General features: G+C 33.7%; 3 protein-coding genes across 4 annotated transcripts in view; 2 read left to right on the plus strand and 1 right to left on the minus strand.

Annotated features, from left to right (window-relative positions):
- Window positions 1-12,674, plus strand: part of LOC126765696 (uncharacterized) — a 624,074-nt gene that overhangs the window by 464,571 nt on the left and 146,829 nt on the right. The window lies entirely within an intron of this gene.
- The window catches only part of LOC126765721 (uncharacterized), a 488,551-nt gene that overhangs the window by 427,608 nt on the left and 48,269 nt on the right, over window positions 1-12,674 (plus strand). The window lies entirely within an intron of this gene.
- On the minus strand, window positions 7,509-9,042 carry LOC126765698 (uncharacterized). The gene is made up of 2 exons (XM_050483432.1): window positions 7,626-9,042; window positions 7,509-7,588 (listed from the first exon to the last, which is right to left on the minus strand). Exon 1 carries the CDS (start codon window positions 8,929-8,931, stop codon window positions 7,762-7,764), a length of 1,170 nt encoding a protein of 389 aa, XP_050339389.1. The 5' UTR covers window positions 8,932-9,042; the 3' UTR covers window positions 7,509-7,588; window positions 7,626-7,761.

Here is a 12,674-nt window from a genome sequence, read left to right on the forward strand (position 1 = left end):
AAATGATATAATAGAGCTATAATATAGCTATTTTATGCTTTTATTTGTAAAATAACGTCAAGTTTGTTGTAGCTGTGAATAATATTACATTTTACATATTAGTGGCATCACCACTCTACCTCCTCTTTCTATCTTCCATTCTACTGTCAACTCTACTGTCGTCCTACTGTCGTTGGCAAAAATAGGAGCAAATTGAAGTTAGCGAGAACGACAACTGTCGGCCTGCAGTCGTGTAGTTGTGCAGCTGTCAAAATAACACTGCCCATAAGAACGTGTGTATTTTAATATTTGACAGATGTAGTTTGCAGTCTGTCGTAGCCATTGTGTTTACACTATGAACTGAAAACGTCGTTGTGTGCAACAACAACACAATGGCCGGCATGTACACAAAACAACGCAGTTGTCCATTTTGTATGTACACAATTTCGTTGTGGTCATACTAATTCCTTTCACTTCAATGAAATTTTAATATTTTGTTCAAAGTGAAATTTTTTATACAAAAAATAAGTAAATAGGTCAATATTTTTGCTTTAAATTATCAATTGTTATTACAAATGTTATAATAGAGCTATAATATAGCTAGTTTATGCTTTTATTTGTAAAATAACGTCAAGTTTGGTAGAGCTGTGAATAATTTTACATTTTACATATTAGTGGCATCACCACTCTACCTCCTCTTTCTATCTTCCATTCTACTGTCAACTCTACTGTCGTCCTACTGTCGTTGGCAAATATAAGAGGATATTGAAGTTAGCGAGAACGACAACTGTCGGCCTGCAGTCGTGTAGTCGTGCAGCTGTCAAAATAACATTGCCCTTAAGAACGTGTATATTTTAATATTTGACAGATGTAGTTTGCAGTCTGTCGCCGTCTATGTGTTCCCCACATCATAGCAAAATTTTGCAAACTAACTTCACACGTACGCTTACGCTCTATCGTTCAGTCGTTGTCGAGCCAGCAACGAATTAACATCACGCAAGACTATAGCGCAAAACCAAATATGCCCTGCGAGAAATATTTTATGATTCTAAATGCCTTTGGTGCCATGCAATGCCTCTTATGTTCCAAGTCTTTTAAAGATAATAGGGAATATATCCTTAAAAGACATTTTGTTAATCTATATATTATTCTAAGACAAGGCGCTTATTTCCAGAGATCTACAAAACGTACAGAGACAAATAATACATCAAATTAAAGTGTGCGATCTGAAACTTTGCACAAATTTTACAGATTTTAAATTCATTGAACCACTTTTGATATATTAGCGTTTAAAGTTCTTCAATTTTTACATTAAGCTAATATAAGTAGCGCTTCTACAGAAAAGAGCATGAATAATTACAAATAAGAGAATGAATAATTACAAATGTTTCAGTCATTTGCTTTCGTTACACACATGCCCACATACGCGAAGGCGCAAGTACGAAATCTAACAACAACAATGTTGTCTGCTCGGTAGCAAAATGACAATAAGTGTACGATTACATGAAGCAACTTTAGTTGCTAATTCTCGGGCGATTCTCTTTTGCTGTCGCCCATTACCTTCACACGAGCAACTTGTGTTGCGCAACTCTGCTCGAGTTTTTTTCTCATTCCCTTTCACTTTACTTTAACCCATTGTCGTTTCTTTTTCCTTATAGGTATTTGGGCCTCTCTATCACATATATTAATTAGCTCTGTCAATTAAGAAATACATTTTATTTATTAAAACAAACATATATCACCCTTTTTACTATCGTCTGAATCAATTTGTATGGCTTCCTCTATACATTTCACAATATCTTTAATTAATTAGATTTTTTCGTCATACTCCATTTACTAAAATATTTATATTATATTATGTATATTTGTATACATATTTGCAAATTACTTACCAAAAGATGAAATTAAATTTTTTATATATATTCAAAATATTAATTTCAAAAAAATATACGCAAATGCAACTATGTACTACGAAAGAAAGAACACGAATGCCGAAAAACGTCGCAGCGAACTGTTACGAATAAGAACACAAAGCGAGTTGCTGAACACTGGAAACTCGGCGCGATTCTCCTCTCCTCGTCGCCCCCTCGCCTATAAACTAAGAGTTGCCGCAACAAAAGTTGCCGTGTGTGATAAGGCTCTAAGCATAGATATCTTGATACGAGACTCTTTGGTTCGAGAGAGAGCTGTCAAAACTCGTATTTTTTATAACATTTGCCAATGATGCTACTGCTGAAAAATATTAACTTTGGTATTTAATAAATTATACAAAACACTAAATTAAACACTTTGAAAATGCATACATACATATATATGTAAATGCTAAAATGCAAAATCATTAATTAATTTACACAAACATTTATTTTGCCAAAATATGTTCGCACAGTTTCATTTCACACTAATTTCGTCAAGTAATTATAGCGCTGCTTTTCTGGCATCCCGCCTTTTTCACTAACTGCTGGTTGACGGCACCCTGATTGTGTTTTGTTGCCAGCTCAGAAAACAGATCAGCTGCAAGCGAGAGAGCAAGAAAAGAGATTCTAATCAAGTTATCTATGACAATAAGAGAATGACGAATATTACAAATTACAAATGTTTGCTTTGGTATGTGCACTGGTACATACATACATATGCATGCGCTAAGGCGCTATCTACGATTTGACATGCGCTCTCTTCTATGTTGCACGAATATGTATGTATGTACGAGCTAAGGAACACTGCGCTTTGACATGCGCACTCTACTTTGTTTTATATTCACACATACATACTTACAAACATATGTATGTATATACATATGTATGTATATACATATGTATGGGCGAAGACGCAAGTGCAAAATCTAACAGAAATATTGTTGTCGGCGTTATTTTGATTAGAAGTGTTATTGCGTTAGGTAAGCTTTGAGTCAGTTCAGTTTTCTTCCAAAAGTCAAGGCGGCTATTACCAGCGAATACATACATACATACTTCATCTAATTTCAGTTCAGATTCAGATTGATTATTAAAAATAAAATGCCAAACCAAAGGCGAATTAGACGAAAAAGGAGTTTAACAGGTCGAAGAGAAGAGGTGAATGTTATAGATAAAAAGGAATTTTTAATTGTTAATGTATGTATGTATATGAATTGACCTGTTTTATTAGAGCCGTAGTCATGCAGGATCTATGGCAAGTTATTTGAAAGCTGTCCTAAACTCCGTAGTTCTTCCGGAGTATAGTTCGCTTGGGGGTTTGACTAATATATGTTTACACTGTAAAGCAAAACATTTCGGAAGTGAAAAGGTACCTGTACTTTTCATTGTTTTATATTCGTAATATATGTATATACATACTTATTGTCTTAATATTTGGTTGAAATTGTTACTAGGTAAGAAATGGCTTTACGACATGTTGTCATGGCGGAAAAGTTAAACTTCAAGAATTACGTGTACCTGAGTTTTTGAAAGCTGTGTTAGAAAATGATTTGAGCTCTTGGCGGGGACACTATTTGGAGAATATTCGGCAGCTAAATAGTTCGTTTGCTTTTGCATCATTCGAAGCGAAAATTGCGGAGCCTACAGGGCGCGGACCATATTGCTTCCGAATACATGGATCAATATATCATAGGGTAGGTCCATTGCATGCAGATCATCCTTCAGAATCCTCCTACGCCCAGCTGTTTATTCTTGACACGGATCAAGCAACTGATATAAGGGCACAACATAATTCAAACAGCGATAGGTATTTGCTGAGAGAAATCCACGAAATGCTTTCAAATATTAACCCCTTGGCAAATGAGTGTAAGCATATGGCGCAGGTTGAACGTGAAGAGGAACAGAGGGCCAGAGAAGAAAATCGCAATGCTCGCCGAATTAGCATGCTACTTTTGCTTAGATCGATTATTACGTGATATTCACCAAAATGAAATACCTTTTGGTGGAAAGGTTATTTTATTAGGTGGTGATTTCAGGCAAGTTCTTCTTGTGGTGCCCAATAGCTCACGCGCCGCTATAGTTGGTAATTGTTTGAAACGGTGCTCACTTTGGAAATTTTTTAGGTGTCTCAAACTCTCAACGAATATGCGTTCTAAAGAATCCTTATACAACAGTTTTCTTTTGCGTGTTGGAGAAGGTCGAGAGCTCTCTTCAGAGTCGAAAATCAATATACCAGAAGAGATAATTTTGCTAATGAAAATTTAGTGGATTGGTTATTTCAGCCTCAGTCTAGTGTTATTAGTCAAAACCATTTGAAGGATCGGGCAATTTTGTGTCCAAAAAATGATCACTGTATGATAATAAATAGCGAAATAGTAAATATGTTGCCCGGTGAAGAAAGGGTATAAGGGTAGGGCGCTCCCACACTGGAATAAGTTGGACATCCCTTTGAGATAAGAGTTGGCAGTGATGGGATTTCGTGTTCTGCTGTGTTGAGGTAGTGGCTTTAGGGGGAGGCTTATCTCATTTAACCATCCCGGCCCCCCTAGTGACTTTCGTAATTAAAGCCGAATGAAAAATTAAATTTTAAAATTTTTATTTATTGTGTAACTTACAGTTCGGTTGCTGTTTAAAAACTAACAAATTTTCTTTAAAAATTACTTACATATATTTATATAGCTCTGTGGACTCTGCACAACGTTAATTGAACTCATACATATGTTTGTAAAATCGATTAAGTCAACAAAATCGATCGTTGCACAAAATTATTAAAGTAAACAAAAATTAAAATATCGAATTACTATTGCAGTGATCAATGAATTTTGTTGTTGTATAAAAAACAAAATGAATTTGGTTATTGCACAAAGATATTGTGCAAGCAAACTATTGAGTTTGTGAATTTGATCGGTCTGTAGTTTGGTTGTGTAAACAACTGAAAGTGTTTGTTTGTCATTTACCCCAATTTATTGAAAGCGAGTTGAACGACTCTTTGGAATTCCTCCCCCATTTGACTGAAAACTCTCCTGAGTTTTTATGATAAATTCTGTTTTGTTATTTTTTCCTTTTTTGTAATAATAAAGAAATGTCAGTATTGTTATAAAAGTTATGACACTGCAAGCTAAAGTAAGGCCGCTAGAAGTGTAATTGATTTTTTTTTATGAAATCTAAGTTCTTCAAACGTTAACTGAGTTTTTTTGTTATTAATGAAGAAAGCGCCAGGCATTGTGAAACTTTCATGGAATTCGTTATTATAGTTGTAAAAGATTATTCCACTTATTTCTATTTTACAATTATTGAACGTGATTAAAGCATTACCTTTTACTATTAATTGTCTTTCATTACATGTATTATTGATTAGTGAGTTGACATGGTTTTTCAGGATTAACCAGCCTGGTCATATTTCCTTAGTTTCTAACTTATGATTTTTGATTCTCAAACAAGTTTTTGTGAATATACATAATTGTGATATTTTTAAACTTTTTATTGTAAATTCATTATTATAATTATACATAGTTCCATTAATTTTTATGACTTCTTGCATTTCAAACAAAAGCTCTTCCTATTTATAACTTGGAATTGGTATAAACAAAGATCTTTTTACTTTAATTATTTCATTTGGTATTTGTATAACAAAAATTATTTCATGATTTTTATATTGAGCTGTGCTAACTTTAATATTTTGCATTTTATATAATTGTAACGGACTATTTCTTCTCCAGTTAATATGTTGTTATTCATTATATTCATTTATGCAGCCAGAAGGTTATTTTGTATGTTTTCAACATGATCTAATAAAATTTTAATTTTTAACATAGTATCAAGATACATTATTTTCCTTTCCAGTTGTTGATCATTTGCAGCAATTTCATTAAATTTTCTTGTGAATCTTTCCCTATCTCTATAGCTTTCTTAAGTTTTGCAATTGTTACCTTAAATACATTATTTATTTCTATATTTTGATTTGAATTTTCTGTTATTGCATGGTTATTCTCGTCTATTGTTTGAAAATGTTTTTCTATTTCTTCTCTGTCGTTATCGTCCATTGTATCATATAGCCATTTCATACCCGATCCTATAATATTAATTAATCCTCTTCGTTGTCTATGTGGGTTAATAGTTACTAATTTCGATTTAACCTTATTTAATTCTTGTATCAAAAAAAGTTTTTCGTCATTGTCTGTGATTTGTTCCATATTATGTTCAAGAGTTTCAGTAACTTTAATAATTGATAATGTGTAGTATTGTGCTAAAATTTACTGTTATCTTTACGTCTTCTGGAGAAATTTACCGTTTGTACCATCAACGTTTTCCACCATCAGGGTTGCGTTGCTCAAAATCAGAAATGTCAAAAAGTTAGGTTAGGTTAGGTTAGATTGCTTGAAAAAGAGAACACCCATGTTCGGACTTATCCAAAGGTATGCGCCCCAAGTGTCTAAGTCTTAACCTCCCAAACGCGGGACAGTCAAGCAGGAAGTGCTGGCTTGTTTCTGCCGCATCCTCTTGAAAACAGCTTCTACAGTCAGCATCTGGTAAGATACCTATTCTTACCGCATGTAAGCCTTACTGAAGGATAAGAGATCATTAGATCTCCTGCGATCGATCCTGGGCCAGAAGGCTTTTGCAACCGCACAAGTACCGATGCTGGCCCAGCGTTGGATTAGCATCCGCGTGGCCCAGCTATCTAGGACAAAAAAAGATACAGGAGCACCAATCCGCTCCCATTCTACCGATAATGATTCTAGGGCGCCTTTCCTTGCTAACTCATCAACTTTGCAATTATCTGCGATTCCGCTATAGCCCGGCACCCATACCAGTCTAATCCTTAAAACTCTAGCTGCTAGAGATAGCGACGTTAGACATTCTTCGACCAACCCTGAACGCACTAAGAATGAGTTCAAGGCTAGTATTGCCGCTCTGCTGTCTGAGTGAATTGTCACTTCTCTGAAGGTGGATGCAATCCGTAGCAGCAAATCTGCCAAATGTCCACCGGCGTTACGTTCAAAATTGCATTAAGTGCCATGGTTGGGGTGGATCTTAATGCACCACATATGCTAATAAAGCCCTCCACCACATGAAGACACCATAGAACAAGATGGGCTTGGCTATGGTGTCAGCACTTTCGGTGAGAGGCCCCATCTTTTGCCAATAGCTCCTCTACAGCATTATAAGGCAATAGAGGCCTTTTTTGCCTCTCCTCGATATTCGGCTTCCATGAAAGCTTCTTATCCAAGATGAGCCCTAAATATTTCACTGTATCCGCCGGTTGCAGGCGAATACCTCCCATCTGCGGCAGCGGTTCCACCGAGATTTTATATTTTCGGCTGAATAAAACCATTTATGTTTTGTTTGGATTAATGGCGAGTCCACTACCGACCGCCCACTTTGTTACAACGCTGAGATATCCCTGCGTCAACTCGTACACGGTGCTAAGGAACTTTCCTTTGACCATAAGTGCTACATCGTCTGCATAGGCAATCACCCGACAGTCGCGATCCTCTAGTTTTTTGAGCAATTCGTCAACGACTACGACCCATAAAAGAAGAGAGAGAATCCCACCTTGTGGTGTTCCCCTACTCACACTTCGCCTCGCACGCGAATTACGATATAATAAAACTCCGGTTTACCGTACTGAGCGGCTTGCCGTCCAGTTTATTAATCATCATTTTATTCTTTACAAAAATCTTATTTCCTAAATTTACCTGAAACCTTTATAAAAATCTTACTTGCTAAATTTACCTGAAGCCGTTGTGCTGACTTGACATTCCTCAGCATCAACGACCCGGCATATGTATCTTATATTACAATTTTATATGTACATATGTATGTAGTTGAATCTGAAGATTCAACTTACATTTCAGAGAAATAAAAATATTTAAAAAATACTTGTCTTTTTTTGTGTGTCGACGAGTTTGACAGTGGTGGAGTCGTTTGACGACGCAACTCCCCCAGCGTTACTGTTTGAACTCTCCTGAGTTCTTGTATTTACAATTTTTATTTTTGTTGTTTTTTTCTTTAATATTATTACTAGGATTGCTACTACTACCATTACAATGATTATCAATGATATATTAATACCATATGATACATTTTTATGGTATTTTAATTCTGCAATTTCTTTTATGTTTTCTATATTTTTTATTGCAATATCATTGAATGTTAATTTTGGTGTGTAACTTTGGTTTAATTTTTCGGCAGGGTATATAATTGTATGAATATATTCTGTTTTATTATTTTTAAATTCTTGTTTTAAAATTTCCATTTTACAATTTACAAATTTGATTATATAGTTATTTTTTAATACAATTTTTCTGTCATCGCAGTTTTGTTTTATTACATCATTTTTTGCATTTCTTATTAATATTGTGTCATCGCTTATTTCTTGTATTGATGTTTTGTTATTATATTTAAATTCGCAAGTATTTGAAAATATGCAGCTTTTACTCAATTTTAGATTTTTAAATGCTTTATTTTCTACATAATCAAAATAGTTTTCGCCAATTTTTATAACGAATTTTTCTTTTTCAATAATTTGTAATTTATTTCTATTTGGCATTGGGGTTATTAATTGAATCTTAGTTTGAAAAAATGTTCTTGGTATCTGAATTGCAAATATTATTGTATCGTTTCTGTATACTACTACTCCTACTTTTGATAATTTTAGTTTGTAAAAATCAATCTCGTATTTTTCAATTTCTTCCCTAGTTAACATACTTGGATGTACCATATTGTATTTAGCCGCCGCTATATTATTTTGTATTTCTTGAACTTTACTTTCTATGAATTTTAGTTTATTCATTTCATCATTATACAAAATTTTACTTTCAATTCTATTTTCCTCTTTGTTTATTATATTTAAAGTTTCTATTATTTGTTTCCTATCTGATTCTATAGTTCCTTTTAATAAGTTTAGTGATCTATTTAAATGTTCATTAATTACTATTTGTTTATTTAAATTTACAATGGCATTATGGCCATTTTCTTCAATAATTTTTAAATGGTTCAAAATGTCTTGTCTGTCATCATCATCCATGACTCCAAACATCCATTTATATGCTATTCCTCCTATATTTATCAAGCCTCTTTTATTTCTCTTTTTGATATTCGGTGTTATTGATGTGATTTTTGCTTTTATATTTTTTATTTCATCAAACAAAATTTCCTTATTTTCAATATTTAGTTTTTCAATATTTTCTTTAACCGCTGTTTGTATAATTGTATACCCCGCATCTTCTATTATTGGTGTAATTTGCAAAAGTGCTGTGGATTTTAGTCGCCTCTTACGACAGGCATCTCTTACCATGGGTATATTCTAGAAAGACCCCTTACCCACTGGGGTAAAAAAAATCATGTATATATATGTAGAAAAAAAAATTAAATGTTATTATCTCCATTAAATGCCCTTAGACTGAATGAATCGTCATCATCCTCATTTGGATTTTCTATGTTTGCTAATTTCATTGGTCTTTTTATATTTGCCGGATGGACGTTTTGTAAGGGAAATATTCTGAAATATGGTTGATCCTTATGCCGTACTCTTTTGTAGTTTTTAATTGGTCCTGTTTGTCTGTTTTCTATATATTCTTCTCTGTTTTGATTTAATTTGGCTATTGTTTTCTGTTTTACTGTATTTATTCTATCTTGTAATATGGATGGACAAATGTTTTCTTTGGCGTCCCTTAGAGAACATTTGATAGTTGAGTGGTACCTATCGTTATAGTTGCATATAACAGTTTGTATCCTCATTTCTGTTGAAAGACTAGAGTCCTCAATTCCTGTTGGTTTTTCCAACAAGGTCGAGTGCAGTCTCTCAATGTCTGCATTTCCTGTATGGCTATTTGGTTTTGTATGATGGACTTCTACATTTTCGGCATTTAAATATTTTATTAATTGTTCTGCTCTATCATTCAAAAATCTCTGAAAAGTAGCTGGGGCATTTTTCAACCCGAAAGGCATTCGGACGTATTCATATAGTCCTGCTGGAGTGACAAAAGCTGTTTTCTGGATGTCCCTTTCTGCCATTAAAATCTGATGGTAACCTTTTGCTAGATCTATGGTGCTAAAGTACTGTGCTTTGCCCAATTTATCTAAGATTCCTTCGATATTTGGTAGAGGATACTTATCGTCTACAGTCTATTGGTTTAACCTCCTATAATCAACCACTAGCCTGAATTTTTGTATTCCTGAATTATCTATCTTTTTCTGTATTATTAGACTAGGTGAGCTATATCTACTGTGACTTTTTCTAATTAGATAAGTTTATTTATTTATGCTTTAATAATTTTTTCGATTTCCTTTTTCTCACTTGATTTTAAATGATCAAGGTTGATGTTCTTTACTTCACTTATATCTAATGAATAAACCTGCTCTTGCATAGTTTTCATATAGAATGGAAGATTCACACCATTCTTCAAAATTATTGTCATTTTTTCGATATATAGATAAGTTTATTGAAATGCTTTAATAATTTTTTCGATTTCCTTTTTCTCATTTGATTTTAAATGATCAAGGTTGATGTTCTTTACTTCACTTATATCTAATGAATAAACTTGCTCTTGCATAGTTTTCATATAGAATGGAAGATTCACACCATTTTTCAAAATTATTGTCCTTTTTTCGATATCAATGGTTTTAACGTTTTTTAAAAAAAGGAATCATTTCCTATTAACAAATCATATGGTTTATTAAAAATTACCGTAAAGTTCTACAAATTTCGAGCTACATAGATACAATTCCAAGGAATTTTTTTTCAATTGAGGTGTCTTATTAAAAATTTCATAAATATTTAAGATACATACAATATTTTATTAATTTTTATTGATGTCAGCACTTTTGCCACCTTCGCTCACTTAAATAGCGATTATTTCCATTAGCATTAAGGATTTCGAATTGCACTTAACCCTCTCGTTCGAAAAGCAATAGGTGTGTTCGACCAGCTTCTATCCGTCTATTAATGAAATTATCACATTCACACTCGAATATGGCATTTCGTTGCCATAAACGTAACTCTTCCGTATTCATTTGAAAATTTGTTTCAGGTAGAGGTTCAAACAAAAAATCCATAATTTCCCTTAAAAGTAGCTTTTATATTTCATATATATAGTGCTATAACTTTACACACATAATCTAAGTACGCAATTTTATATTTTAAAGGAATTTTAACAAATTAACTTCTGTATCTACTGCTGCTTTTTGTTTTTCTTTTCTCGTTTGTTCGTTTCTATTTCTAATGGTATTGTTTTTGAATTGATTGAAACATTTTACAAGGAAAGTATTGGCTTCAAATAAAACTACTACTTAAATTACTAAATTATTAGTTGAATAGTATTTTACCTTGCTGTTGGTGCTGCTCTTGCTTTTGTTAATGTTGTTGTTGTTGCTTTTTGTTAATGTTGTTGCTGTTAGAAACTTCTCTTCTCCCTGTTGATCATAAATATTTCACTTTCCCTTTGCCGCTGTCGGTAGCTTGAATTTCGTTCACCATCCTTCTCGTGGTTTTCGTCGCCGCCTTCGTTTCCGGTCACCTCCATCACTTGTAATACTTTTCTGCACTATAGCTGCTGCTGCTGTTGTTGCTGTTGATGTTGTTGTTTTTTTTTTTTTGCTGAAGATCTTGCTGCTGTCTCCGCTGTTGCTGCTGTTTATATTGCTGTTTGTTTTTTTTTTGTTAAAGCTGCTTCTGCTGTCTCCGCTGTTGCCGTTTTAGTGTTTTCAACAGTTTTCTTTATTTTTTCTCAAAATAATTTTTGTTTTGCACTTTTCACAAATTTTTTCACTTTTTGAATTATGTTTTTGCTTTTGCCATAATTTTCCAACTCAAATGTATTATTTTTTTTGGGATTTATATGATTAGCTGTATCTTTGTCACTTTTCTTTTAATAATGGTACTTTTGTTTAATAATAATTTATTTAGCTTTTATTTAGCTTTTCTTTGCTAGCTGAGCGAAGCTGAGAGAGAATATGGAATCGTTCCGTTCGACTGCGCCAATTACGATATAATAAAACTCCGGTTTACCGTACTGAGCGGCTTGCCGTCCAGTTTATTAATCATCATTTTATTCTTTACAAAAATCTTATTTCCTAAATTTACCTGAAACCTTTATAAAAATCTTACTTGCTAAATTTACCTGAAGTCGTTGTGCTGACTTGACATTCCTCAGCATCAACGACCCGGCATATCTTATATTACAATTTTATATGTATGTAGGAGACTCATTTGAATTCATCTCCTTTATTTTAATTCACTTCACTTCACTTCACTTCACTTTATTTCACTTTACTTCACTTTTCTTCTAGAAGTTATTTAAGTTATTAAGTTTCTCAACTGAACTCTACTTGAGCGAGCCCCGCGCTCAATGACCACGCATTCCTTTCATACTTAAAACACATAACGGTTCCATAACAGTTGTGTTCCTTCTTAGTTCGCGGAATAAGATCGGACCTCACTCAGTAACAGTATCTCTATCCTGTTACTATGCTTATTTGCGCATTTGCAAAACAAAGTACCGCAATATATGCCGCCTATACGTCGCCTGCGCCGAGCCTGACGCTCTGGCACATACACTTACTTACAAAATATTGCCACACTGGCATACGCATATACACTGACCTACAAAATAATTGTACTAGCGCTCCGACACGGCCTTCCTGACAAATCACACGTCCTCGTGTGTTTAGTTCAAACCACAATATTCTAACACATCAGTTGCTACTGCCTTTGCCACTTACAAACATTTCATTAATCTTACTTCATATAAAGTTTAAAGGCTTCTAAACAAAACCAAGCAA

The sequence above is a fragment of the Bactrocera neohumeralis genome, unplaced genomic scaffold (genome assembly GCF_024586455.1).
Source record: "Bactrocera neohumeralis isolate Rockhampton unplaced genomic scaffold, APGP_CSIRO_Bneo_wtdbg2-racon-allhic-juicebox.fasta_v2 cluster11, whole genome shotgun sequence".
Classification (NCBI taxonomy): Eukaryota; Metazoa; Arthropoda; class Insecta; order Diptera; family Tephritidae; genus Bactrocera; species Bactrocera neohumeralis.